We start from the raw sequence: 27,357 nt of genomic DNA, 5'->3' as shown, positions 1-27,357 counted from the left end.
TGCACACATGCGCGCACACACACACACAGACACAAACACACACATACACAAGCCTGTTAGGATTTTGATCAAACTAAATTGACTTCATAGACCAATTAGGAGAATTTTGACCTTTTATATTGTATTTATTTTTTCATTTACTTAGGTCTTCTTTAATTAGTCTCATTAATGCTTTACAGTTTTCAATGTCTTTTCTATGTCTTATTAGATTTATTTCTAGAGATTTAGTTTTTCATGTTGTAAATAGTATTGGTTTTCAGTTTTTATTTTTGAATTGGTTGTTGCTACAATACACAAATACAGTTTGCTTCCAGGTATTGCAGTATTCTTGCCTGGAGAATCCCAGGGATGGGGGAACCTGGTGGGCTGCCGTCTATGGGGTCGCACAGAGTCGGACACGACTGAAGTGGCTTAGCAGCAGCAGCAGCATTGCATGATCAGTTTACATATTCTTCTTTTCTTTTTTCTCTTGGCTGTTCTGGGTCTTTGTTGCAGCACCAGGGATTTTCCTTGGGGCACGTGGGCCTTTTCTTTAGTTGTGGCTTGTGGGCTTAGTTGCCCCATGGCATGTGGGATCTCAGTTCCCTGACCAGGGATCTAACCTGTGCCCCTTGCATCAGAAGATGGATTCTCAACCAGGGAAGTCCCCTACATATTCATTTTAATCATTTATAGGTTTTGTGTTTTTTTGAGGAATTTTTAGGTGTATAATCATTTAAATTTTTATTTCTGCTACTATTATTTATATCTTTCTTCTTCAATTAGTTCTTCAACAATTGACTTCTACTTTTTTTGTGCTTAGCTAAAATGCTGATTATTTCCTTGTTGTGTACATTTCTTTTTAAAGTTTAGACAAGCAAAGAGATTCAACTATGGTTCAATGAAGTAACTGGGCATTTCATTGCCATGTGTAACTGAATCCAGAATATAACAATATTGGTGACAAAAGCTAAGAATGACTCAGACAAGAGTTTATTTAGTTTAACCAAAACTTCCTATGTACATCAAAACTCAAGATACTTTTTTAACTTGGGTTTCCTTATTCCCACGGTATCTTTAGTACTTTTTATGTAAAATAGTTCCTATAAGGTTTCTCTTTCATCACAGATTTACCTGCCAATTCCTCAAAAAAATTGTATTTTCTTACTCTATTCCTCTTTTCTTCCTGAAATGCAATACCAGCTGCTTCCTCTACTGTGTGCTAATATTAACCAGAAGAAGTTCAATTTTTCCAGACATTACCACAATGATATAATCCATTATAGCCACTAAAAGTCTCACCTTACTTAGGCCCAAGGATTTGATGAACCTTAGTCCCTTAATGTAATGATTACACTCTTTTTTTTTTAATTAATTAATTTATTTTTTTTATTAGTTGGAGGCTAATTACTTCACAACATTTCAGTGGGTTTTGTCATAAACCCTATATGCAAAACAGAAAAAGAGACACAGAAGTACAGAACAGACTTTTGAACTCTGTGGGAGAAGGTGAGGGTGGGATGTTTCGAAAGAACAGCATGTATATTATCTATGATGAAACAGATCACCAGCCCGGGTGGGATGCATGAGACAAGTGCTCGGGCCTGGTGCACTGGGAAGACCCAGAGGAATCAGGTGGAGAGGGAGGTGGGAGGGGGGATCAGGATGGGGAATACGTGTAACTCTATGGCTGATTCATATCAATGATTACACTCTTACCTTGGTAGCTGTGTATGTAAACTGTCTGAGTCAAGTTGGAGGGAATATTTTATAACACGTGTTATCAGTAACATTCCAATAACATCATTTTCACAGTAGACTTTGGCTCAGTTATCATTTAAAAATTACGCTTGTCAAGAATTGCAAAAGGTATATATATGATCCTCTAATTGGGATGTCAGCTCAGTGATTACATTGCTAGTGAGCTGGGATTAAAATCAAGGACCACACTTGCTCTGTGCCTTGTGTAAAGTTAGTGTTTAGTAAATACTTTTCAATTGATTTGATGAAAGATGTCATCCAAGAGCCAGTCAAGTGTTCTTCATAAATTCAAGGGAGTCATCTTTTCTACCATGTCTTCAGAAGAACTTCTAAATTCCCTGGATTCTTTTGAGGCAAGAGAGGATGATGTGTTTCTGGTTTCCTATCCAAAATCTGGTAAAGTTTATTTCAATGTATCTTTAAAATGTAGATATACAAGAATGATAATACATGTAATAAGTTTTATCAAACATTTACTTTTCAGAATTTTTCCACTGGAAATTAAAGTATCTTAAATGCTTATTTTCATGAAAAAATTTGATACTAGAAAGTCAAAAAAATGTGCTTTGAGAAAATTCAACTGGAGAAATTAGAGCTTTCGTACATTTTGTTTTGACTTTATTCACAAAGACATACAGACATTAATATATAATAAGCATAGTATCTGTAACATTATAAAGATCTCTTCATACTTTGAGCCAGGCATAGTGATAAATAAATAGTTTTTGTTCAATTTGTACTTAATGATTGATCTGTAAATAAATAATTGTTTTCTTCTGGGCTGATAAGAACAAGTGGCTAATTTATACCATATACAAAGAACTATATATAAGGCTTCAACTGGACATATTTTTTAAATATGTATTTATTTGGCTGCACTGAATCTTAGTTGCTGCACAGGGAATATTTTTAGTTGTAGCATGAGGGATCTAGTTCCCAGATGCTAGATCTAGTTGTAGCATGAGGGAGTTAGATCTCCAGATGGAATTTGGGCCCCTTACACTGGGGGCCTAGAGTCTTAACCACTGGACCACCAGGGAAGTCCCTGGACTTATTGTTGCCTATAAATTGGCATTTCCCATTAGCTGCCAGGAGGTCCCCTTCAGCAGCACAAAACTGTGTATTCTCTCTTCTTATCAGAATAAATCAGTATATTTAATTAAAATAATGCAAATATCATTACTATATAGTTACATTTATATGACTGTTATACATATTTAAGACTATTAACATCATAATCTAAAGTAGTCTTAAATTTAAAACATAATGTTAGAGCACTGTTTAAATATTTATTCAACTATAAATTTGTTAATCTTGTATCTAACTGGAATTATGAGATAAATGGAAACTAAGCCTCATTTAAACCAATTTGGAACATTGCTTTCAAATTAGCAAAACATCCTCCCCACCCAGACTTTTACCTCTCTGCTCCAGTTTTCGACAGTCTACACCCCTGGAGCGTATCCTCATTTGCTTTCGGTAAGATAGAGTGGTATCTCTTCCAGACTTCATGGTAGTAAATTTGCATCTCCTTGATGTTTGGATATAGCATTCGTTCATTGTTCAAATGTTTTGTTTGCACAACTGCTGTGTATTTGCATGCAGACAAAAACAAGATCCTGTGTCTGTTTTCAGCAGGGAGCTAGGGAGATAGACATGAATACAACTCTATTTTGATGTGTGCTGCTTCTGAGAGGCAGAGAGGGTGAGCAATTAGAAGAGGGAACTGGGGACTCAGAAGGCAGTTTCTAGAAGAGCAAGATGTATGAGCTTGCAGCACCAGCAGGCATCATGAATGAAAAGATCTGCGTGTTTGCGAATTGGAGAAGGTGCTGGAAGTGAGTGGTAACGTGGAAGAGTGTTTCAGGCTGAGGAAACAGCATATACAGCTTTCATCACTCTTCACGATCTTTAAAATGTGATTCTTCCTGTAAAGGGAACTAACATCTCGAATGTTCCAACAGGTTTATCTGTGTGTCGAGGTGATAACTATTTATAGTAAAACTAATGTATTCATTGCTTTTATAACCTCATGTTCATTTTCTATATTCATTTTGAGTATCATTTGATTAAAAATGCATTTCATTTTATTTTCTTATGAAGGCACTCACTGGATTGCAAAAGTCATTGAGAACATTCCCAATGCTAGACTTACCCTAACACCTCCTATTGAATTGGGAGACATTTCTAAATTCGAAGAACTAAAAACATACTGTGAGAGGAGAGTTATTCCAACGCATTTGAGCTACAGCATGCTACCAATGAATATTAAACAGAAACAGTGCAAGGTAAGCTCAGTGGTTACGGACAGAGGCTCGGGAGTACACCAAACTGAACTTGGAATCTTGCTGTGTCACTTTCAAGCTGTGTGACCTTTGAAAATTGCTGATGTTCTCTGAGTTTTGGTGTCCTCATTTAACACAAGGATAATAGTATTCATCTCACAAAGTGTGATGAACATTAAACAAGAAAATGAGTATATAGGTATTACCACAGTATCTGGCTCATAAAAATCTGAGTATGACATTAGTGTGCCAACTGTAATTATGCTAGATAATGTCTTATTCTATTCTGAATCTAGTTGGAGTCATTTTCTCTAAATATTGATGTCTAGAGAAAGAAAAACTGCCCTAGTAATATTATTTTAATTATTCTATCTATCATTTTTGCAAAAGATTATATGGGAAAGAATAAAAAGTAAAATGTAATTAAAACACTGAAGAATAGTTATCTCAAGCCATTTTTAAAGTCCTCACATTATTATTTTAAAAGTTACTTCTAATTTTAAAAGGTTTTTTCTATTTTCATGTATTTCTTATCAAAATTTGTTTTCATGGAGAAATGCAGGATCAGAAAAAAAGAGGATAAAATTTGTAAAGCAAGGTCATGTGTCCACTGTAAACAATTTCCCAGTAATGATGCCTTTTAAACAATGTCAGTCATATTCTTAAATAAATAAATAAACCTACCAAATGTGCATACATCAAAGCAGATCTTCCAATGATTATAACTCTATGCCCACAATGTCTCCATGTATACCATCTACTCTCCAGTTCAAATAAAAGTAACACAAGGAGAGGTAAATGCCATGGAGTTTGTGTTTATCCCAAGCAAATCTATCAGAAAAGGTGAAAGTATACTAAGCTGATTACAATTTGACTGAATTGAGCATTTTCATTTCAAACAGACTATCTAAGAGAGAGAGATTTGGGTAGAAAAGGAGTCTGGTACACTTGACAACCCTTAAGGCAGTGCAATAACACTGATAACAAATGCCACCGGAGATTAAGTTGTGCTTTATAAACGTTACAACAGTGACAAGAGTAGCTATTTTTCCTCTTATAAGCAAAGAAGCCAAAACTCAGAAAAGGTGTGTGTATGTGTGTGTGCATGCTCAGTCGCTTAAGATGTGTCTGACTGTTTGCACCCCATGGACAGTGGCCTGCCAAGCTCCTCTGTCCATGGAATTCTCCAGGCAAGAATACTGGAGTGGGGGGCCATGCCCTTCTCCAGGATTATAACTGGGTGCATTTAAAACCACCACAGTAACGCTACAGCCTGAAGGTATGATCCTTTCATTGCCACCCTTTAATGGGGACTGAGACTGTCTGGTTGTCCCTGGAATGCCAAGGCAATGACCTGTCTTCTGTTGCTGACGACTGAGCCCCAAGAGCTTGGAGGGTGGGCAAGCCTTAAGTACCCCTGTAGGGCTGGACAGATAGTTAAGTTCCTCCTCCCATTGTTCTCTATCAGCTCTCAACCTTACTTGGCCTCCTATATTTTCTTCCTAACATTTGACTCTCTTTTTGAATGTTTCCAAACTTTCTTGCGTGAAATTTATATTTTCAGCCCATTTCACACCATGTGTGTGCTCAGCTGTATCTGATTCTTTGTGACCCCATGGATTGTAGCCCACCGGGGCTCATCTGTCCATGGAATTCTCCAGGCAAGAATACTGGAGTGGGTTGCCATTTCCTTCTCCACAGATCTTGTCGGACCAGGGATCAAACCTGCATCTCTTGTGTCTCCTGCATTGGCAGGCAAGTTCTTTACCACTGTGTCACATGCTATTTACTTAATATTTAATTTTTTAAATAGATTTTCAATTTTTAAGGAAATTTAATTTTTAAAATATTCAGTTAATATTTAATTTTTTCTCCAGAGTACTATTCTACCTTCTGTTCATATTTCTTAACCTCCCCCCCAATAATTTTTATATTTCTTAGGATACATTCATAATGTGTGTGTGTGTTTATTGAGTGTAATTGACATATAACAGTATGTTAGTTTCAGATGTATGACATAGTGATTTCATATTTGTATATGCACTGCACTTACATTCTTCATTGTACATGAACACCTTCTTTTAATCTTTTTTGGTGAAATATGTGTTAATGGGTTGCACTGTCCCTCCCACTAGATCTGCTGACATGTAGCTTTAAGGAAGAGTTCTCCAAAGTCCCTAAAAAATTATTCTCTTTACCAAGAAATAAAGTCTCCACCTGGATGTCTAAGTCTTAAAATTCTGCCATTTATTCCTTCTTGCTAAGGCAGTCAATTTTTAACTGTGGTGTCTGGGCCCTGGGGTTCTGTGAATCTGCCCAGGAAGCCTGTGTAGTTAGAGGAAGCCTGAGTTGTTGTGTTCTTCCATGATTATCTCTTGGGACGAAGAGAAGATAACTGCGGGGGTAAAGGTGGCTCTTCATTCCTGCCTGTCGTGGTCTTTGTGTATCTTTCAAGTAAAGAGGAGCAGGTGCTGTTAATGAGGGTCACAATACCTGGACTATGAACACAGTAGGGAAAGATAGTTGTGTATAAAAAATGACTCAGTAAACACTTCCTTATCTAAGTCAAATATGTCCTCCCTGATTTTCAATTAAAAAGCAAGTTAGAGTATCTGGTACTCACTCATGCAATGGTGACCTTGACTGGGGACAGTCCTATTATCTCCAGGCTTCTCACATTGGCTTCCAGAGGTTTTTTATATGCTGCTATAGTTCTCTGTATTTCACTATTGTAACCCTCATAACACTGCACTGTCAAAAGTGGATTTAATTATCTGTTTCCCTCACTTGGCTGGGTCAGGAAGATCCCCTAGAGGAGGAAATGGCAACCCACTCCCAGTATTCTTGCCTGGAAAATTCTGTGGACAGAAGAGCTGGTGGGCTACAGTCCATGGGGTCGCAAAGAGTCAGACATGACCGAGTGTGTGCAACACACACACACACACACACACACACACACACACTCTCTCTCTCTCTCTCTCTCTCTCTCACTTGACTGCAAGTTTTGAGAGGGCGGGAATCATTTCTGTCTTGCTCATTATTCTATTCCTTGGCTCTGGAATGTTTTTGTACACTAGCTGACATACAATAGTGAAAGTTACTCAGTTGTGTCTGACTCTTTGCGACCCCATGGACTGTACAGTCCATGGAATTCTCCAGACTGGAATACTGGAGTGGGTAGCCGTTCTCTCCTCCAGGGGATCTTCCCAACCCAGGAATCAAACCCAGGTCTCCCGCATTGTAGGCGGATCCTTCACCAGCTGAGCCAGACATACAACAGTTATTAAATAAATATTTATTGAATCAAATTAAATTGCAGTTGCAGTATTTGTATAAATTGGCAAGGTATCTCAGACTCCTTACTCTTTAACTGATTTAATTGTAGAAAAAGGAATTCCAGAACATTACTTTCTATAAATATGGATAATTTGTAAGAAATCTTCTTATACGTAAATCATATTTTGCCATACATGGATATTAAAATATTAATCTTGTCCTTCACCTGAGGAGGACTTTCTCAAGTCTACCCCTGAAAAGATAGGATCAAATTTTAGCACATAAATTCAAGAAGTCTGGTCAGTGGGCCAGCAGCGTCAACATCTCCTGGGAGCTTGCTACAAATGCACAATGCCAGGCCTCATCCTGGAACTTCTGAGTGAGAATCTGCATTTTAACAAGATCCCTTGATGATTATTATGCACCTTCAGTTTGGAGACACTCTTGTATCTAAGTCTGTATTTAATAATCAGCTGAAGCTACCAAAAAGTTGTGACTTGCATAGGTCAGTGTGGCTGCTACTTTCTTTTAGGAAATGCTTTGTCTTGGGGCTACTTCCATACAAAAATAAATTGATTTTTTTTTTTAACAGATTATCTACATCGTTAGGAATCCAAAAGATATAGCTGTTTCATTCTTCCACTACTACAGGGATAACCCTAATCTCCCTAGCATTGAAACCTGGCATGAATTTTTTGAGCTGTTCCTAAAAGGAGATGGTAAATATAACAGTGATTTTTATTCATAATATACAGAGAATATCTTCACTCAAGATGAAAGCATTTTCCAAAAGTTCAAGTGAATCCTAACAGCCTACTTTCAGAAATATATTCGAATAGATTATTCTTTTGCTTCTTCTATGCAAATTCTTTCTCACTTTGTTTCTTCATAGTTTTTCTTATTACCAAGGGGTAGAACATATGAGCGATGACTTATTAGCTGGTTTTCATGTCTTCAGAAACAGAAATTAATTCTGATCAAGCATTTTTTCCTCATATACCCTCAGTCTGTTCCCTGAAGTAATTATTCACTGATTGAAGTATAGTGATTTACAGCTGAAATCTAGACAGGTAGCTTGAAACATGCCTTACATATACCTGCATGGAAAATAAATCATGTCAAACAGTACACACACACACTCCCAACGCCCCAGCTATAATATGTGAAAGAATTTGCCATCTTGACACTTGGAAGAAAGTAATTTATTCTGAAAACATCTCAGGGATTTGATTAAACAAAAATAATATAGTAAGAAGATGAAGAATCCAGAAGAGACACAATTTAGAAATGGTATAGTCCCTGAAGATCTTATCTCTCACTTGGCTTAATTACTAATTTCACTATTTTACTTGCGAATTGTCAAGCTTTTGCTTGTTAATTTAAGAGAGGCCACAGCAAGAGTAACTTAACATGAGGACATAGGAAACTCACCAGCACCAAGGTTTAATATTTTGTTTTGTGATAATTGCTATGGAAGAACATATTATGCTCACACTGTTTCAACTCCTCTTTCTATTTTGTTCCCTATCTATTGGCACATATTTGGTAGAATCCTCAAATTTCAGAAATGACAGGTATAGTAAAGGTCATCTGGTTTAAAAACCCACCTGATGTTTGAAGCACCTTTACAACACCCCCCAAAATTTGAGGCTAAGTTTGAACTTCTTAACCTTGATAAGTTCGTACCCCTTACTACGGCCCCAAAGCAGCACATTCAATATTGGTATTGCTAAGATGTTTTTAAAAATTTTCCCATGTGATCTAGATTGTGCACATACCATGTGATGCAGACACTTGGTTAGGTACTCTGCAAACACAATCTCATGTCATCCTCACTAGAAAACATGAGATAGATGTTGTTACCCTCACTTTACAGATGAGGAGAATGAAGACTTTGGTAAGCCAAATACCTTTCCCACAGATGCATAAATAATAAGGAGGAGAGCAGAGACTTAAGTCAAGCGTCAACTCCGAAAATCTTTGCTCTGACCACTGAGTCATAACTCATCTGGAAAAAAAAACAAACAAAACTATCTCTCTGATCATTCATTCATCTTCCACCTGATAGTCCTCTAAATATTTGAAGATTGTTAGCATGCCTCACTCTGCCTCCACTCTATTTTTGGAATAAGCAGAGTTTAAATACGTAAATAATATTTGAAAAACAGATCGTGAGTCTGCATTTCTTTAAGAAAAGAAAAGCTGTGTTCATCTCCAACTATTGTAGACTGTGGTTCTCCACCTCTGTCACCATTACATGAGTGCTCACTTGGCCACATCTCTATCATTTTGCAGTGGTTATATGTATGTGAGTTTCAAGGATGTTCTTCAGTTACTTTTTGAGGAGAGGGTTATTTCTCTTGCAAATGACATGATGTAGTAGAAAAAACAAGCTATGGAGACAGTAGAACTGGGATCAAGTCCTGACTATATTTTATTCCATATATAACTTTGCACAAGTAGCTTAGCTATTCTGAGGTTCAGACTCCTAACACAGAATAGGATTTTTAAAATTATCTGTTTTGTAGAATTATTTAGAGGCTAAAGTTTGTTGTAGAAATCTATTCACTGATTCTATTAGACATAGACATTTAAACACACAAATACTCACATAGTTTCACACTAGGGTGGAAATGTTACAAGTAGATGTTTACCTAGAAAGATTAATTTATAGCTGAGGCATCAAAATACCCTGGACCCAACTCCAAACCATAAATATAAATACACATGATATGAGCAGATAGGATAGTGGAGATATACATAACTACACATTTGTCTAATCATTAAATTTTCTCTTTCAGTTTATAAATATGCTTTAGGTTTTCAGATTATATAATAACTATAAATTGTGTTCTGGCAATATCCCAACAGATTAATATCTCAATGCAATATTAGTATTTTCCTTTTTTCCCCTATAGTCCCTTCTCCAGTTTTATATTAGAACTTTATATTTCCTAGGCCACTTCATCTAGGCAAGTTTCATTTTCCACAGTTATCTGTCATCAGAGTGCTTTCTAGAAACTGGTAACCAAGAGCCTCATTATAACAGGATGTAAGAGTGGGGCACAAGGTTTGCAGGGAATGTGGGAGGTTTGAAATAGCTGGGGTGAAGAATAAGAGAATGTGTTAATGCAGAACAAATAGGTTTGCTGGGCAAACTTGGGGCCTTTAAGGCTGGAAAAATAAATTTGCAGTCTATAAACAGAGTTGTGTAAATTTTCCAGCAGAACTCAGCAGCAAAGAGAGAAGACAAGAGGAGGAATTGCTTCATTTTAACACTGGGTGTTTTTTGATGATTGAAATAAACAGGAAGGGGGCAAAAAAGTTGAAGGTATTGGCAAGTCGGTTGTTGAGGGAATAAATAAAAGCAAGAAAATGAAGAGAAAAAGAAAAAGGTCAGAGTAGGGGATTGTAAAAGCTACCCATTAAGGTTTTGCTCTAAAATCAGAATCTTGAGTAACTGTAGGAGAGAGATTGGAAGGTTGATTTCTGACCGAGACAAGGATGGAAAGAGCAGTATATTAAAAAACATGAGTCCCAGAGGAGCTCGGATTCTTTAGGAGAGAGAAGTTCTAGAAGTTGGTAGGAAGCAGTGAGGTTTATGACTCACTCTCCAGACCCTAAGACACTTGGATTGGTTGAGAAAGAGCAACTTCTATTCAGGAGCATTTTAGAAGAGTGAGTAATTTTGGATAGCAGAAGTGCCATCCTGGCATATGTTAAGGCCAGGAAGAGATAGAATAATTCTGTATTACGTGAAGAATGTGCAGAAAAACATTTCGCGTTAAGGAAGATTTCAAATGTGTTTTGGAAACTGTATTTTCTTTAAAGCCAGAGGTCTGCTAATGACCTAGACAATGAGGATTCTGATTAAAATATAAACTAAAACTGTAATTTCCTATATTAGTAACAACGCCACAAGCAGCCAATTTCTTTAGATTCTTTTGGCTGCCTTACATCCTTTTGGAACAGGGTGAAGAATGAATTAATTAGTCAATAGTAGAATAGCTGGCTTTCAAATTATGATCAGGCTATTATGCAAAGTTGATTCTTAAATCTATCTGGGGCATGTTGGAATACGCTTCCTACAGAAAAACCATAATGGACAAGGTCAATTACACCTAATCACTGGGTATGACGCTGGGTCTGTGTCCCTTCTCAGCTTCTTGGTAATAGAAGTATAGGCTCTCCTGAAAGTATTGGGAGCTTTCATAGCCTCAGCAACTCTGCTGTTGTTGTTTAGTCACTAAACTGTGTCTGACTCTTTGCTACCCCCAGACTGAAGCCTGCCAGGCTCCTCTGTCCATGGCATTTCCCAGGCAAGAATACTGGAGTGGGTTGCCATTTCCTTCTCCAGGGGATCTTCCTGACCCAGGGATTGAATCCATGTCTCCTGCATTGGCAGGCAGATTGTTAACCTCTGAACCACCTGGGAAGCCCCAGCAACTCTAGGAGGTGACATTTATCACCAGGGCTGGGCTTGTAGCTGCTGGGGAGAGGAGGTGAGACAGATTGAATCTATAAGCATAGTCTAGGATTCTAGGGACTTCCTAAGTTTGAGAGAAAATCAGTCTTCCTCCTACATGTGTTTTGTGTCTGGGAAAAGGTTGGCCATTCTCAGAAGATGAACTATTATCACTGATATGGTAATTTGGGTAATTCTAAGATAAAGTATTATGTAAGTCACTGAAATAGCAATGAGATTGCTAATAACTGAAGGTTGTATCAGGGAAGCTCTTCTTAGCACCATTATTATTACACAGTCTTTAGGGCCCATAGAGTAGAAAATTGGGCTGATACTCTAATGATACTACTGTAGTCTTGGAAATTCTTGTTTTAAAAATAGATTATAGTTATTTTTTTTGCCCTTTGCTTCCTCATGAGCTGAAGCTATGAAAAATTGCAGTTAGCTTAGAGTTTGTTGTACTTCAATTTAATCAAAGATTTAATGTTCTAAATGTATATCACAATGTCTGGCAGACACTAATAACTTAATAAATGTTGATTAAATGAATTAGCAGTCAGCAAATCTTCAGGAAATTGCTAGTAATATAGCTCTTTTAGGATTGAGGCATTGTGCGTGCTTAGTCACTCAGTCATGTCTGACTCTCCTTGACCCCATGGACTATATAGCCCACAGAATCCTCTGTCCATGGGATTTTTCAGGCAAGAATACTGAAGTGGATTGCCATTTCCTCCTCCAGGGAATCTTCCCAACCCAGGGATCAAACCCGCATCTCCTGTGTATCCTGCATTGCAGGTAGATTCTTTACCCACTGAGCCATTGGGGAAGCCAAGACTGAGCTAGTCTTAAATCTTTGGATGATAAGGAGATGTTGACAAAAATTAATCAATAGTCTACCTAAGAAAAAATGGAAAATTTTACTTAAGTCAACCCGAGGATTAAATCCGAGGAGACAGACTTGCAGAAAGCTCTGAGGACTGTTCCACCTGCTTGAGGTCAAAGCACAGTTATATAAGTTCTGAGACAAGGACTGATATGTCAAATGACGTGTAATAGAAAGTTTACATGGCCCAGATCTACATGTACAAAGTGAGTCATGAATCATCATGATTTCATACGAGATTAAGAAGGAACAGTGTCTCCTAAGGATGTCTGGTTAATACAGAGGCACAATACCCTCTAAGTGGGAGAGAGCAGGCCCAAACAGGCAAACTTTTATGTTTAAAGTTTTCTTGTCTTACCATAAAATATGAGCTTTATTTCACCAATGTCGTGCTTTTGATCGTTATTTTTTTATGGCTATTCTCTGAACATGTATCTTTTTCTTTTCTTTGAACTTTTAAAGTTTGTATTGCTAAATTTTGTAATATAGCCAATTAATGTTGTGATAGTTTGAAGTGAACAGTGAGAGAACTCAGCCATACATACACATGTATCCATTCTCCCCCAAACCCCCTGCCATCCAGGCTGCCACATAACATAGACCAGCGTTCCATGTATTATACAGTAGGCCCTTGCTGGTTATCCATTTTAAACATAGCTGTGTATACGTGACCATCTCAAGTTCCCTAACTATCCCTTCCCCCTGACCACCATAAGTTCATTCTCTAAGTCTGTGAGTCTTGACCATTAATTTTTTTATAGAAAGCATTAGGTGACCAAATATTTGGTCCCTTGATGCCAGGGTAGTTGCTTACCTAGCCTGAGTCCACTGTGTCCCTTGATATCAAATCTTAATAGCCTGGTCCTATTTTTCCTTTTAGGAGGTTGTACTTGTAACATAAATGGCAAAGGGTAATAGTCAGTTCCCAGTTGTCCATAGTACTTAATGCCAATTTTTGCCTTGCATGTGCATCCATGTGTATGTTCATTACTTTATAAAGAGCTGTAGATATGAAAAACAGTTTCAAGTTGTTTAGATATTATTAACTTTATAGGAGCTGGTGATAACTTTATAAGTTACACAAACAGTAGTCAAAATTGCCAATAGGAGTAACAATGTCATTAGTAAAGACTGAAGCCAAAACCCTCCTAAACCATACCGTTTTCCTAGTATTTTCCTTAGATCAGGAAAAGGATCTTTTATAGGGGAAAATTGATTCTTCAGGTGTCATAAGACAAGTCACATAAGACTTATCAGGTATAAACCCAATATTCAGTATTATAGCACATTTCCCCCTGAGAAGGAGTTAGAATATCCAGGACCATGCAATCCTGTAAGACCACTTTTCTTATCGTGGAAACTTCCAAACTGAGCAAGCTAATGATTTGATTACTATCATTCAGAGCTTGCTGAGTAAATTTTGTTAAAGCCTCTATGTGATTAATCATATCTTCCCTTCCAAGTGAAGGAAAGAGTATCACAGCCAAATGGTCATACCATTGGAAAGCTGATTGATGCTTTAATGCCAGCATGCTTGCATTAAAGGCAGATTGGCAGGGGCTATTTCCAAGGCTTCCTATAGGTGACCTTGAGCCCAGGGGAAATCAACTGTGCATCTTCCTAATTAACCAGGGGAAGGCCAAGCCCAAACGTGTTCCATAAATCCACTGCTACCCAACATTTAACATCTAGTGTAAAGGAGTACTTACAACCAGATTCAGAACAAGTGTCATTAATTGGCCAGGTAGGAGAGCCTCACTCAGTGATATTGGCAGTAGCATTAGCTTGCATAGAGTCTCTTCCTCCTAAAGTAAAATTTGTAAGAGCCATCCAGGTAGAACCTTGGAGAAGAGAAAGCCACCAGGGTAAATAGGAGTATTGGACATAGGCAGTTGGCCACAAACCCAGCAACTGGATTGATTTCTTTGAAACTTGCAAACAGTTGAGTCCAAGGAAGAAATATATTTGGTTCATAAGTAAAAGTATGAACAACTATCAAAGTAATTAGTATACCAACCTGGTGTGGCATCTTGGTTCAGCTGCCTACTTCAGATGTTGTCTTCTCATCCTGGTCTGGTAGTGATGGTCTTAGGCAGGTGTCAGAAATAGGATCTGCAGTTCTTTCGGGAGAGAAGGGCTGATTGGGCCCCTTCCATCATGACTATCAATGTTCCTTTACCTGACTTTTCCAGTATGCATAATGTCCTGGTTACAAGTCATGGGGTATCTGTTCTTCATCCTAAAATGGATTACTGTGATAGTAAGTTTCAGAAACAATCTTTATGGTAATATAGCAAGAAGGAGCCCTCTGAGAAGTAAATCTCAGAGGTAGTAAATACAAAAAAACCTTAATGACAACAACAGTAGATATTAATGGCCCATTAAACATGATATTTTTTTATCTCTACTAAAGTAATTACCCTCATTTCTACCAAACATAGCCAAATTAAGACACAATTATTTGCAAAATAAGTCTGTTTTGATAAACTTGGCCTGATTATTTACATAAGTGTAATTGATCATACAAGTCCTTTTAAGGTGACTCTCCTAGAACTCTTTATAAAGAATCTCAAGTTGAAGCTATTTTGGAATTGTGAATCCTTTGGGGACTTCTGCATATCAATTAAAATAGGTGCGATATTTTAGGATGGGAGCTCTCTGTGCTAAGTTGCTTCAGTCATGTCTGACTTTTTGCAAGCCCCTTCTGTCCAGGGGCCTATCCTAGACTATGGGATTATCCAGGCAAGAATATAGGAGTGGATTGTCATGCTCTCCTCCAAGGGAGGTCTTTACAATTCAAAGGATAAGATGGGAGCTCTCTAAGTCTTTACAATTCAGAGGATCCAAGAAATTAGCCCTAACCCTACAAATATTTCCCCCTGCTAACCTAATTTTTAGAAAAGAGAAAGTAAACCTTGCAGGTAGGGATCCAGAAGACTGACTGACATGATAAAAACTGATGTTTTACAGGCTTTTCCTAATTGTGCCCACAAAACTCAGTTTTGGAATGACAAATAGAGCCCCATCTTGACCATTTCAGGGCAGGTTTTCCTTTAATTCACAATTAAATAAATACTTGCAAGCTGGTATCCCTACAGGTGGCTGTCCATTTGGGAGCTATTTGGCTTTTGAGGCACAATTTCCCGTTATCAACTTGATACCCTAATTTATTTATGACATATGATCTGGTTAATTTTCTGAGGACAATGTGATGCATTGGATGCATGCTGCTTCTGAGTCTAGCTCTCCAAAGTGGGTCAGTTCAACTTTTATATGTGTCTCAGTTTTCTTTTCAATAGTATAAAATCACCATCTACAAGATGACCCATCTTTTTGTCCTGTGTCCCTGGAAGAATAATATTTACTTAATGGTTGTAGTAGAGGTCCCTTGCTCTTCGGAGCTGAATAATTCTGTCTCTCATTTTACCAGCAAATGGTTTGTTTAAAACATACATCACCACCTTGTTTGTTTTTGTTTTTATCAGTTTAAATAAAATATAACAAAAACCCAGCCACCTACATTTTCCTGAGCTCCCTGCTCAAAGCCCCCTCTGGTCCCTTCCCCAAAAATGCACTGGTATGCCTTAAGATTCCAAGTCTCAGTGAAGCAAAAAACAACTCCAATAACATTTTTAGGATTGCCACTTAAAAGCAATGAGATCTGAATAGCAGGAGAATGCACCGGAACATTTGAACTGTACCAAGAAGCCAGAGGGGCTCAATGCATACACATCGATACCAAGTACAGGTTCAGGTAGATTCCAGGTACTTTCTGGTGTCCTGCCAGCTACACCATGCATATTGATGAAATGTTGATCAACAGTCAATCTAAGAAGTGGAAATTTTCATTCAAGCCAGCCTGAAGATTATCACTGATGAGACAGTTATTTCAGAAAGCTCTGATGACTATTCTGCCCCTTAGAGGTCAAAGCACAGTTTTGAAATCAAGGATTATATGTCAAATTAGGTATTATTGACAGTTGACACGATCCAGATCTACAGGTACAATATGAGTGGTGGGTTATGAGTCATCATAACCCCTTAAAAGATTAAGGAGGAAAATTATTTCCTAAGGAGTTGTGACCCTTTATGTTTAAGAAGGAATGTTACCACCTAAGGAGGCCAGGTGAATGGAGAAGCACAATGTATTCTAAAGGGAAGGGAGGAGAACCGAATGGACAGAGAAAGCATTTTATGTTAAAATTTTTGTCTTGTCATAAAAACTGAATTTTATTTCATCAGAGGCATGGAAATATGTATATGTAGTATTTTGTCAATTTATTTATTTTAAATATTCATTTGCTGGCGCTAGTAGTAAAGAATCTTCTTGCCAATGCAGGAGACGTAAGAGATGTGGGTTCTATCCCTGGGTCAGGAAGATCCCCTAGAGTAAGAAATGGCAATCCACTCCAGTATTCTTGCCTCAAATAGTCCATGGACGAGAGGAGCCTGGCGGGCTACAGTCCATGGGGTTACAGAGTCGAACATGACTGAGCACATAGTCACTTATTTTTAATATTTATTAATTTATTTGACTGCATCAGGTTTAGTTGAGGCACATGGAATCTTTGTTCTGTCATCGTGCAGGATCTTACATTGCCCCACCCAAACTCTCTACTAGTGGAGTGTGGGTTCAGTAGGAGTGGTGTGCAGGTTTAGTTGCTCCAAGGCATGAGGAATCTTAGTTCCCCAACCAGTGATCAAACCCCTGCCCCCCGCATTGCAAGGCATATTCCTAACTACTGAACCACCAGGGAAGTCCCATATGTAGGATTTTAAATGACTATATTTTATGCTTTAGATTGTCAAGCTAGTCAACTTTTCTGTGGTGAGAAGTTGCTCACTGTTTGTTTTCAGTCATCATCACTTAGAGCTTATTTTGCATGATAGTATTTTACTTTCAAGCGTTAGAGATTTTTAAGGCTGTCAATTTAACAAAACAATAAAGAGAGCATATCAGCTACAGAGAAATCCCTAAGACTGTATTTTTCAGCCTTGAACTGTGAATAGAATTTTTTGAGAAAGTTTGTAAAGTTTTTGTATTAAGAATTTATCATTATGAAACGCATGTCACCTTACAAGAATAAAATGATAAATCCTCATTTTTTTCCCCTATTTCTCCCAAGATCCAAATTAAGTATCAGAACACAATTCTTGGGAAAAAATGTATCTTTCTAGTTCTGCTGTCACTTCTGATGGTAAAAGAATATTTACTAGAAATAAGAAAAAAACACCACAGCTTAATTAAAATAGGTGACCACCCAGCTTCATTTCACAATAGTGTGTTTATTAATAGTTAAAATAGTGAAACTGAGCTCTCTGAAGGAAAACTCTTTCACTGCAGAGTCTAGTATGTGTGTACCTTACATTGACTACTTCACTGAAGTGGGAAGAACCCAGGGATGCAAAGCTATAATGTTTAATGAAAGCTTTTTAACACATTTAATATTAACACAACAACTCACTTTTCTCCTAGTTGTATATGGATCCTGGTTTGATCATGTTTTAAGCTGGGAAGAACACAAAAATGCTAAGAACATTTTAATTATATCCTATGAAGAGATGAAGAAAGTAAGTCTTTTCTGCCATTTCAACAATGAAAATTTAAGTAAAATTGAAACAGGAAATCAATCAATGAATTCCATTTTCAGATTTCAGAGAATGAATTTGATATTTTGACGAGTTACACTTTGTGTATACTTATTTATTTGCTGTTTGCTCAGGATCCTTCTAAAAACATAAAGAAAATAACTACTTTCCTCGGTTTAAACGTGACTGACAGTGAGATTAATCAAATTGTTTGGAAAACATCATTCACTGAAATGAAAAATAACACAGCCAAAGAAAATTGTGATCCAAATCACACCATCTGCGCCCTTACTTCTAACAGGAACCTGGTATTTAGGAAAGGTAAGTCAGAGATGAAATGCTTTGCCTGGATTTCTATTTGGAAGTAGTTACATTTTGCCATTTTTAATGTCTCATTTCACCTTTGTTCACCCCATACCTTGCACAGCGGATTGTGCATTGTTATCCCTCAGTGGAGGTTTATTAAGTGAAATTCTTGAGTTACATTCTTTCCAGATGTTGAGATTCCCAGGCCCAGTTAAGAACCAACTGAGAGAAAGAGACACAGGTGTCAAACAGATGGAAATGATAAAGCAACTTGAAGAATGTGCTTCAGGTCTGCAGCCTAGTGTGACTGCTCATGATGGAGCCTGAAGTTTACAAACATGCTCACTTGGTCATAGCCAGTCCAAGGTAGTCCTGACCCCTGCTGGTGCAGAATACTCAGAGCGTGCTACAGAGCAGTACCGGACACATGTTTTCTCCAGGAGAGAAAAAAGAGCTGATGGATGTGACCAGGGCATTTTTCCAACCTCACCAATCAAACAACTTGCCCTGCAGAAGTAAGGAAGAGGTGGAGAGAAAAGCTGGGATTGTTATCTGGGGATATTCTTCTGCCTGGAAACACAGAGTGCACATGCGCTCAGTCGTGTCTGATTCTTGGCGACCCCATGGACTGTGGCCCACTAGGCCCCTCTGTCCACGGAATTTTCCAGGCAAGAATACTGGAGTGTGTTGCCATTTCTACTCCAGGGGATCTCCTTGACCCAGGAGTCGAACCCTCATCTCTTGTGTCTCCTGCATTGGTAGGTGGATTCTTTACCACAGAGCCACCTGGGAAGCCAGAAACAGAGAGAGAAGGACATAAACATCTGTGAATTCCTAACATTTTACTTAGAAACAGTTTGGGTACATCTGGATATGGAATTGTTTTGAAATCTTTGTGTGTTTTAATCCAGATCTGGGAAGAAAATGTTTTAACGTTTTTCATATTTTTCATAACTTACAAAAACAAAATTCTTTGCATCTGTATATTCAGGTTTCTTACTAAAACACACACATTTATTTGTTCTTTGCCTCAACTGTGTATGTTGTTTAGTCACTAAGTCGTGTCCGATTCTTTGCAACCTAATGGACTGTAGCCTGCCAGGCTCCTCTGTCCATGGGATTTCCCTGGCAAGAATACTGAGTGAGTTGCCATTTCCTTCTCCAGGAGATCATCCTGACCCAGAGATTGAAACCGGGTCTCCTGAATTGCAGGCAAATTCTTTTACCACCAAGCCTATAATTACTCCCAAAGAAAATACTGGCCAACTCATGTGTTGATAGACCAGATACTGTTTTAACTTTGCAGATTACTTTTGTCCTCTTGGGTGGTTCATTTAAAAATTTCCTTAGAGTTGCAAAAATGAGGGTTAGGAGGAAGGAATATTTATTACTTATAAACTATGTTCGAATGTTTACCAAATGTTTATTAATAAACTATTTTCTAAAAATTTTACCCAATATTTATTAATAAACTATTAGGTTTATTAATTGAATAGGTTTCAAAAATTGAATAAAATACAGATCTGTCATTCAGTAGATCATAATCTAGATAGTAATATAAGGTAATGACAACTATGCTAGTAAAATATCAGCAAATGTGAATCTATCTGGGTAAAGAAGAAAGTGTTTGCCTAGCAGAGTAGGTGAAGAGATCAGATCTGAAACTGGGAGCATATGCAAGATTTTATGAGGAAAATGCCAGGAGGAAATACATTGCATCAAGAGCTAATGGCCAGAAGAAAATCTCAGAACCACCATGGAATTAGGTGGTATCTCCTAGAAGGAGCAGGTAGTGCCATGTGCTAAAGTGGGGGTGGTTGTTCACTTGCTCAGTGGTGTCCCTCTCTTTGTGACCCCATGCACCCAAACTCCCCTGTCCTTCATCTGCTCCCGGACTTTGGTCAAACTTATGTTCATTGAGTCAGTGACGCCATCCAACCATCTCATCCTCTGTCATTCCCCTCTCCTTCTGCCTTCAATCTTTCCCAGCATCAGGGTCTTTTCCAATGAGTTGGCTCTTTGCATCAGGTGGCAAAAGCATTGGAGCTTCAGCTTCAGCATCAGTCCTTTCAACGAAAGTTCCGGGTAGATTTCCTTTAAGATTGACTGGTTTGATCTCCTTGCTGTCCAAAGGACTCTGAAGTGGTAGATGATACATAAAGCAGAATGAGAGAGAGAAATATGGCCAGAGAGTAAAATCTCTGATGGACACTATGAGGTCTGTTTGCTGTTTTAAGGATGGACCTGACATAGTCAGACCTGTTTGCTAGAAAATTAAATAGAACCAGAGTAGAAAATTGATTAGAATAGAGTGAAAGCAGAAGCAGAAAGTGCAATTAAGAGGTTGTGGTAACAGTGCAGGTAAGAAACATTGAGGGTCACAATTTGGATGGTGGCAGTGAGCCACTGATCGGTGCTGCTCGGCTGAGAAGTCAGTTTAGGAGCCAGCACCAGACTGTGGAATTAGGTAAAAATCGTTCAGGGTGAGTCGGAGGAACTAGTGAAGAATGGGTAGAAGGGGGAAATCCTAAGAACCCTGACATCAACAGCCCAAGACAAGCCAAGAACAGAGATCAGCCAGAATTAGTAGAAAGAAAAACCAGGGTCAAACATGACCATTTGTTTACCGTTTGTGAATTCTGAGAATGCAGTTTCTATAGCAGTGGAGATGCAAACCACACTGAGGTGGAGGTTAAAGAGATAAGAGATTAAATAAGAGGAGCAGAAGTGAAGGACCACTCTTAAGAAGCGGAAGAATGGAGGACAGTATTAGAAAGATATCAAAGCAGGTTGGGGAGAAGAGTTAGAAGGAGAGAGGAAGAGATGATAAAGGGAAGACAGAAGATAGAAAGGGATGCGTGAAGAAAAGAGTAGAGAGAAACAGGAAATCACTCGGAGGGACCATGGTAAAGAGAATGCTGAAAAATGAGGAAGTTCTGATCCTTAGTCCAGTACTTCTGTTGACGTCTTTTATCTTTGCCCTTTGAGATCTGATTAGCAGTACTCAATATTCACATGGCTTATCCTGAAAACTTGAGAAGTTTTACTCTAATGAGTTAATCTCTAACTTGCCAACTAGTGACCCTAGCAAATATCACCAGGTGAAACCATATCAACATAACTGTAGCTAGCACCAGTAATTCTAACACCTTTAAATTCTCCCAAAAGTGGTTTCCTTATTTTGTATCTAAAAAAAACTACAGGTAACAGTGGAAAGAGCCTCTCTGAGACTAGTTCCCCTGAAGGCCAACTAGTAAACTAGGATTATATGAGGAATTATACACAAGGATGGGTCAATAGAGACCACTCACTTCTTTCCTTGAATGGCTGGATGGAGTGGGTGTGAGTGGGAAATCCATCCTCTGAAAATAATCATTTCAACCAAATGACTGAAGTTATTGATTCGGACTCCATGGTTAACAGAGCCATTCCTTACTTTTCAGAGGAGAATTTGTGTCTGCAGTTGTCTTTGAAGTCGGAAATGGAGCTGATATTCTAGAAAATTACTATGGTGGCCACAGCGATAAGGTGACAAGGAAGGGTACAGAGTTGTTCACATAAGTGTCAGAAGTCCAAAGGCCCATACAAACTAAAACATAGGGGGACTATTACAGGAATATAGAAATATGTATGGACAGGATGCATGTTGCAATATTGCTTATAACAATGAAAACCTTGGATGCACTTAAATGGCACTTAATATATTTAATCAAAAATTTAAATCTACTAAGTTACATTCATATAGGGGTTTATGATGGAGTCACCAAAACTAGAAATGCTAGATGAAGAATAGCCAGTGTTTACTGAGCACTTATTCTATGCCAGGAACATTATTTGATTTATATAAAACTTGGCAACAGACTTTTAGAATGCTGTTCATGTGATTTTATTGAGACACCAGGCATCTGAATAACTTATCCAGTATCACACCACTAGTGCTTGGCAGAGTCAGGATTAGCATCCAAACGGTATTCTTCTACTCAGGATAACTTTCATTGTAGGTGTACAAATAGTAATATTGGAAGATGGTCAAAGCATAATGAGAAAAGTAGATTATAATTGTATGATTTTAAATGCAGTTTATATGCTTATATATGTTTGCAAAAAAAAGCATCTAGAAGAATGCATGCTAACCAGTCTATCAGCCATGTGAGCGGGTGTATTTTCTTTATTTTCATCTTCTTTTGCTTATAGGTATGTATTTTCTGAAACCTATATATTATTCTTTAAATATTTTTTTTTTAAGTAGAAGAAAGAGTAAAAGAATAGATCAGAAACCAAGCACACAGAAATCAGGTCAAATGTAAAAAGAAAGACAATAATGGTTCAGGTGAATTAATATAAGAAGCCAGAAAGGAGAGCCAAGAAGGATGAAAGGATATTAAGTAAATTGATAGCACTGCTCTTCTAAGGGCCAGGCACCTTGATCTCATGAAGCTGACCCAGTGCCCCAACTGATGATGTGTTTCAGAAGCAGTACCATTTCCTGACTCTGGGATCTTCTATCTCTGATACGACTCTCTTTCCTTTTTCCTCTCCCCCAAACAGAAGAGTTCCGCTTTACTTCTTAAACTCAATCTTCTGAACCAGGAATGAAGAACACCAAAAATTCCTTAGGTTGTTACCTGTTTCTTTGCTGTAGGTGACACTGTCTGACATTCAGTCAAGCCGTGGGTTTTGGACACCCACCCTGTGATCAACATCAGTACTGCAGGGTTACACATGAACAATGCGTTACCGTCCCTAACTTGACCGAGTGTATAAGCTAGTTGGAGAGAAAAGATTATAGAGAATAGTATAAGACAGTCTGTGTACATGCATGCTAAGTCACTTCGGTTGTGTTTGACTCTGTGCGGCCCTATGGACTGTAGCCTGCCAGGCTCCTCTGTCCATGGGATTCTCCAGGCAAGAATACTGGAGTGGGTTACTATGCCCTCCTCCAGGGGATCTTCCCAACCCAGGGATCAAACCCATGCCTCTTATCTCACCTGCAGTGGCAGGCAGCTTCTTTACCAATAACACCACCTGGGAAGCCCATGACAATCTGTAATGAAGGGATAAAATGATGTGTTTTTGAGCTCCAGTGCACCTAGACTAGACCCCAGGGATGAAGCCTGGGGCCAAAGTAACAAAGGACGGTGATCCACCAGGTCAAGGGTGGAGGTTTGGTGTCGTGTGTGTGATGGAGGTGAGAAGGACAGTCTTATGGGGTTGATGCGGTGGCCAAGGCTTTGAGGGTGACTCCAACAATCAGGATAGGCCGAAAGACCATGTGACGTGTATGTCTTATTTCAATTTCAGGACATCTTATATTGAAAGTAAGGGTGTCATACAAGTAACTTGGTATTTGTGTTTTTAACTCTCTGTAACCAATTTTGTAAAAGAAAATTTCCTAAAATGAGACCAGTGAACCACCCCTATAGTATGTTATCAGCCCTGTTATGATTGCAGAGGTGAAAAGGTAGAAAAATAAATGAAACATCATTGTGTCCACTTTGTCTGCTTTCTGTTTGTATTAAATTTAGGTGAGATCCTTCTTTGCCTGCTATAGTATAACCTAGGATATTTATATATTTTTATTTTCCTTTCTAAAAAATAACTTTTTAAGCTATACAAATTAATATGCAATTACTGAAGAAGTTAGAAACAACAGATAAGCAAGTGAAGAAAAGAATAGTTCCCCCACCATCTTAGCAGCAAGAGATAAAATTATTCACATTTTCTTATAAATCTGACAGCTTCCTTTTGTACATGCTATACATTTAAATTGGTTCTTGTCTGATTTCTTTCAGGGGCAGTGGGTGATTGGATAAACTACTTCACTTCAAAGCAGAAGAGAGTATTTGATGAACTATTCACAGAGAAAATGAAGCATAGTGAACTAGCAAAACACTTTGGAGATTACTCTTAATATAAATGGGAAATGAAACCAATTTCCATTTTATGCAAGGCAGTGCTTGGGGAATACATAAATATTTTTCACCAGTGTGGAAAGCAGATATTTCTTGCAGTGAAAAAACAGACACCTTATGAAAAAGTGTCATGTGTGAGAGACAATTATTAGCCTATTTGGGGATAGATAATTAGTAATAAAAGGAAGCATACAGTTTTGCATGGCTGAATTATATGTCTGCTTTCAGGCTGTTCATAAGACAAGGAGATTGCTTTTATTTAGAGATAGAATATTACTGTGGGTGTCCTATAATCTGCATTAATGTACAGCAAAAGAGGTGTGGGGTTAACCAAAATAACAAATGTCTGACAAGAAATTATTTTCTGCCTATTTAGACCATCATGACCTCTAGACAAACATTTTTTATTTCAACATTCCCCAGTGTCTGTGTAAAAATATTCTCCAGTGTCATACAATGACAGACATCATTTTATTAAGGAGAGAACTCCTAATAGATTATATTAAATGATAGTCTGGTATATTAGTGAGGATCAAGAATGAAGAAATATTCTTTACCTTTAAATTCACACTGGCTTGACATTCCAGTACTTTCTTTATCTTTAATAAAGTCAAATTACAAAATGTCTTACTTTTCAATTTTGAAAAGTATGTTTCCTTGAATTATTTATGATTTTTTACAGTATTTTGAATATGTAGGCTTTCTCCCAGAAGCATTTCTAGCATTAATACAATTTCCATAATTTTCTCCTGTAATGAATATTATTCTGTAGGTTTAGCCTAGAGGACATTCTAATGAAATTTCAGTGAACTTATTTTAGGATTATTACCTAAATGACAAAAGACAAGTTTTGAATATCTATGGTATGTTGTTTACACCTTGGCCGTATTATCTAATTCAAGGCTAAATGGAAAATCAAAACTGTGTACTGTATATGACTCTGAGCTATAAATGCAAAGCCAGGGATTGAGTTAGTTAATTCAAACACTTTGATTGTGTATCTCAATGTATTGTTAATCATTTTTGGTAACTTTTGGAGTCTTTGTGGCAAGTTTATCACAATTCAGTAACCATTAGATTTTGATCAGTCTTCTCTATAGACATACTTGTTATGAATAAAATGTATTCCTTTGGACTTTATGCAATTCAGATTTTTTTTTTTCAAAATTAAACACTCACAGAAATCTACTTCAACAACTCCCTTTCCTAAATAAATAAGGTTAGTGAATGAGAAAGGCAATCAGGTATGATTTTGGTCAAGTCTTTATCTTCATGTTAGAACTAAATTCATACTTAACTTTCCCTGATGTTAATGTACAGAGAATGACTAAGTCATCGGAATAAGGCAAAGAAAATCTAATGAGACTGGCAAGAGGAGAAGACAATGACTGTGGTATTCAAGGCACCAAATTCCATGAGGCTGTATCATCTTCTCACGTTGAGATAGTCACTGGGGGACTTCCCTGGAAGTCCAATGATTAAGACTTCAGCTTCCAATGCAGAAGGTGCAGGTTCGATCCCTGGTCAGGAAGCTAAGATCCCATATGCCTTGTAGCCAAAAAACCAAAAACGTAAAACAGAAGCAGTATTGCAACAAATTCAATAAAGACTTTAACAATGGTCCACATCAAAAAAGCAAAACAAAACAAACAAACAAAAAAACCCATCATTGAGATGGAAAGAACTGAAATAGGACTTTATTTGATATGTTTGGGATCATTGTAATCCAGTTTTGGTAGGAAATTGTTTAAGATCAATTATTTAAAGTTATAACCAAGAGCCTTGATTCGTTCATCACTATCAGTCAGGCAAAAAAAGTTTTTGGAGCATACTCTATGTTCCAGGCCTTATTGTAGACTATAGGGACACATGATGAACTTGAAAAAGCTCTCAAGATGCTTACATTCTAGTTAGAATAAATACATAATTTTTTTTAAAAAGTAAACATTTGAGATATGCCAGGTACCAATATGTTCTCTAAAGGCAATAAAATGAGGCAATGTAGCAAACAGTGACTGCAGAGAGGCCTAAGCTGCATGTTGGGTTGAGGACCCCAAGGAGGCGATGTAGGAGATTCAATGCGAGTGATGAGTGGGGCTCCCTGGGCTTGGCGGCATGGCAGGGAATTGTATTTTGTGCTAGATTGGAGATTTCCCATAGAGGAGTGAAACATCCTGATGGACCCTTTCACAAGATCAATCTGATGACTAGATGGAGGATGGAACTAGGGTCAAGGTAAGAGGCAGGTACAAATGCCTAGTAGGGGTGTAGGGGTGTAGGTCAGGGAAGAGGGACTCATGGATAATGTAGCAGTGGGAATGGTGAGATATGGTCAATTTTAGGACATAACATGGGCATTGAAATAGCTCACCTGTTATAGAAATAAAAGACAGAAAGGAATATAAGATGAAGCCTAGATTTTTGGCTAACCAGCTGAGTATATGAGGAACTTTTTATTTAGATGAAGGTTTGATAGCAGCATGATTTTGGTGGTGGCAATGGGGGAGCTAAGGATCAAGACCTCTGCTTGGACCATGCTGTTGGAAATGTCTATTAGATACCAGGTAACTGGCAGGATATGGTATGAAATTAAAAGACACTCGCTCCTTGGAAGAAAAGCAATGACAAACCTAGACAGCTTATTAAAAAGCAGAGACATTACTTTGCTGACAAAGGTCCATCTAGTCAAAGCGATGGTCTTTCCAGTAGTTATGTATGGATGTGAGTGTTGGACCATAAAGAAGGCTGAGCACCAAAGAACTGATGCTTTTGAAGTGTGGTGTTGGAGAAGACTCTTTGAGAGTCCCTTGGACGGCAAGGAGATCTAACCTGTCCATCCTAAAGGAAATCAGTCCTGAATATTCATTGAAGAGACTGATGCTGAAGTTGAAGCTACAATAC

General features: G+C 37.9%; 1 protein-coding gene across 1 annotated transcript; it reads left to right on the top strand.

Moving 5' to 3' along the window:
• Window positions 1-1,930: 1,930 nt before the first annotated feature.
• On the top strand, window positions 1,931-25,582 carry LOC122680182 (sulfotransferase 6B1-like). The gene is made up of 6 exons (XM_043881269.1): window positions 1,931-2,136; window positions 3,844-4,028; window positions 7,894-8,020; window positions 18,126-18,220; window positions 18,373-18,559; window positions 24,337-25,582. Exons 1-6 carry the CDS (start codon window positions 1,992-1,994, stop codon window positions 24,453-24,455), a joined length of 858 nt encoding a protein of 285 aa, XP_043737204.1. The 5' UTR covers window positions 1,931-1,991; the 3' UTR covers window positions 24,456-25,582.
• The last annotated feature ends 1,775 nt before the right edge of the window (window positions 25,583-27,357 follow it).

Source organism: Cervus elaphus, chromosome 22 (genome assembly GCF_910594005.1).
Source record: "Cervus elaphus chromosome 22, mCerEla1.1, whole genome shotgun sequence".
NCBI classification, from domain to species: domain Eukaryota; kingdom Metazoa; phylum Chordata; class Mammalia; order Artiodactyla; family Cervidae; genus Cervus; species Cervus elaphus.
Note: the sequence above shows the minus strand (reverse complement) of the source record. Positions and strands in the feature narration are given on the sequence as shown.

What these genes read in the sequence shown, in the direction of transcription:
- LOC122680182 (XM_043881269.1), top strand. Translation starts at nt 1,992, where the DNA reads ATGTCATCCAAGAGCCAGTCAAGTGTTCTTCATAAATTCAAGGGAGTC. An exon ending in GGTTTCCTATCCAAAATCTG is followed by an intron (nt 2,137 to 3,843) that starts GTAAAGTTTATT and finishes TTTCTTATGAAG; the next exon opens with GCACTCACTGGATTGCAAAA. An exon ending in GAACCTGGTATTTAGGAAAG is followed by an intron (nt 18,560 to 24,336) that starts GTAAGTCAGAGA and finishes GATTTCTTTCAG; the next exon opens with GGGCAGTGGGTGATTGGATA.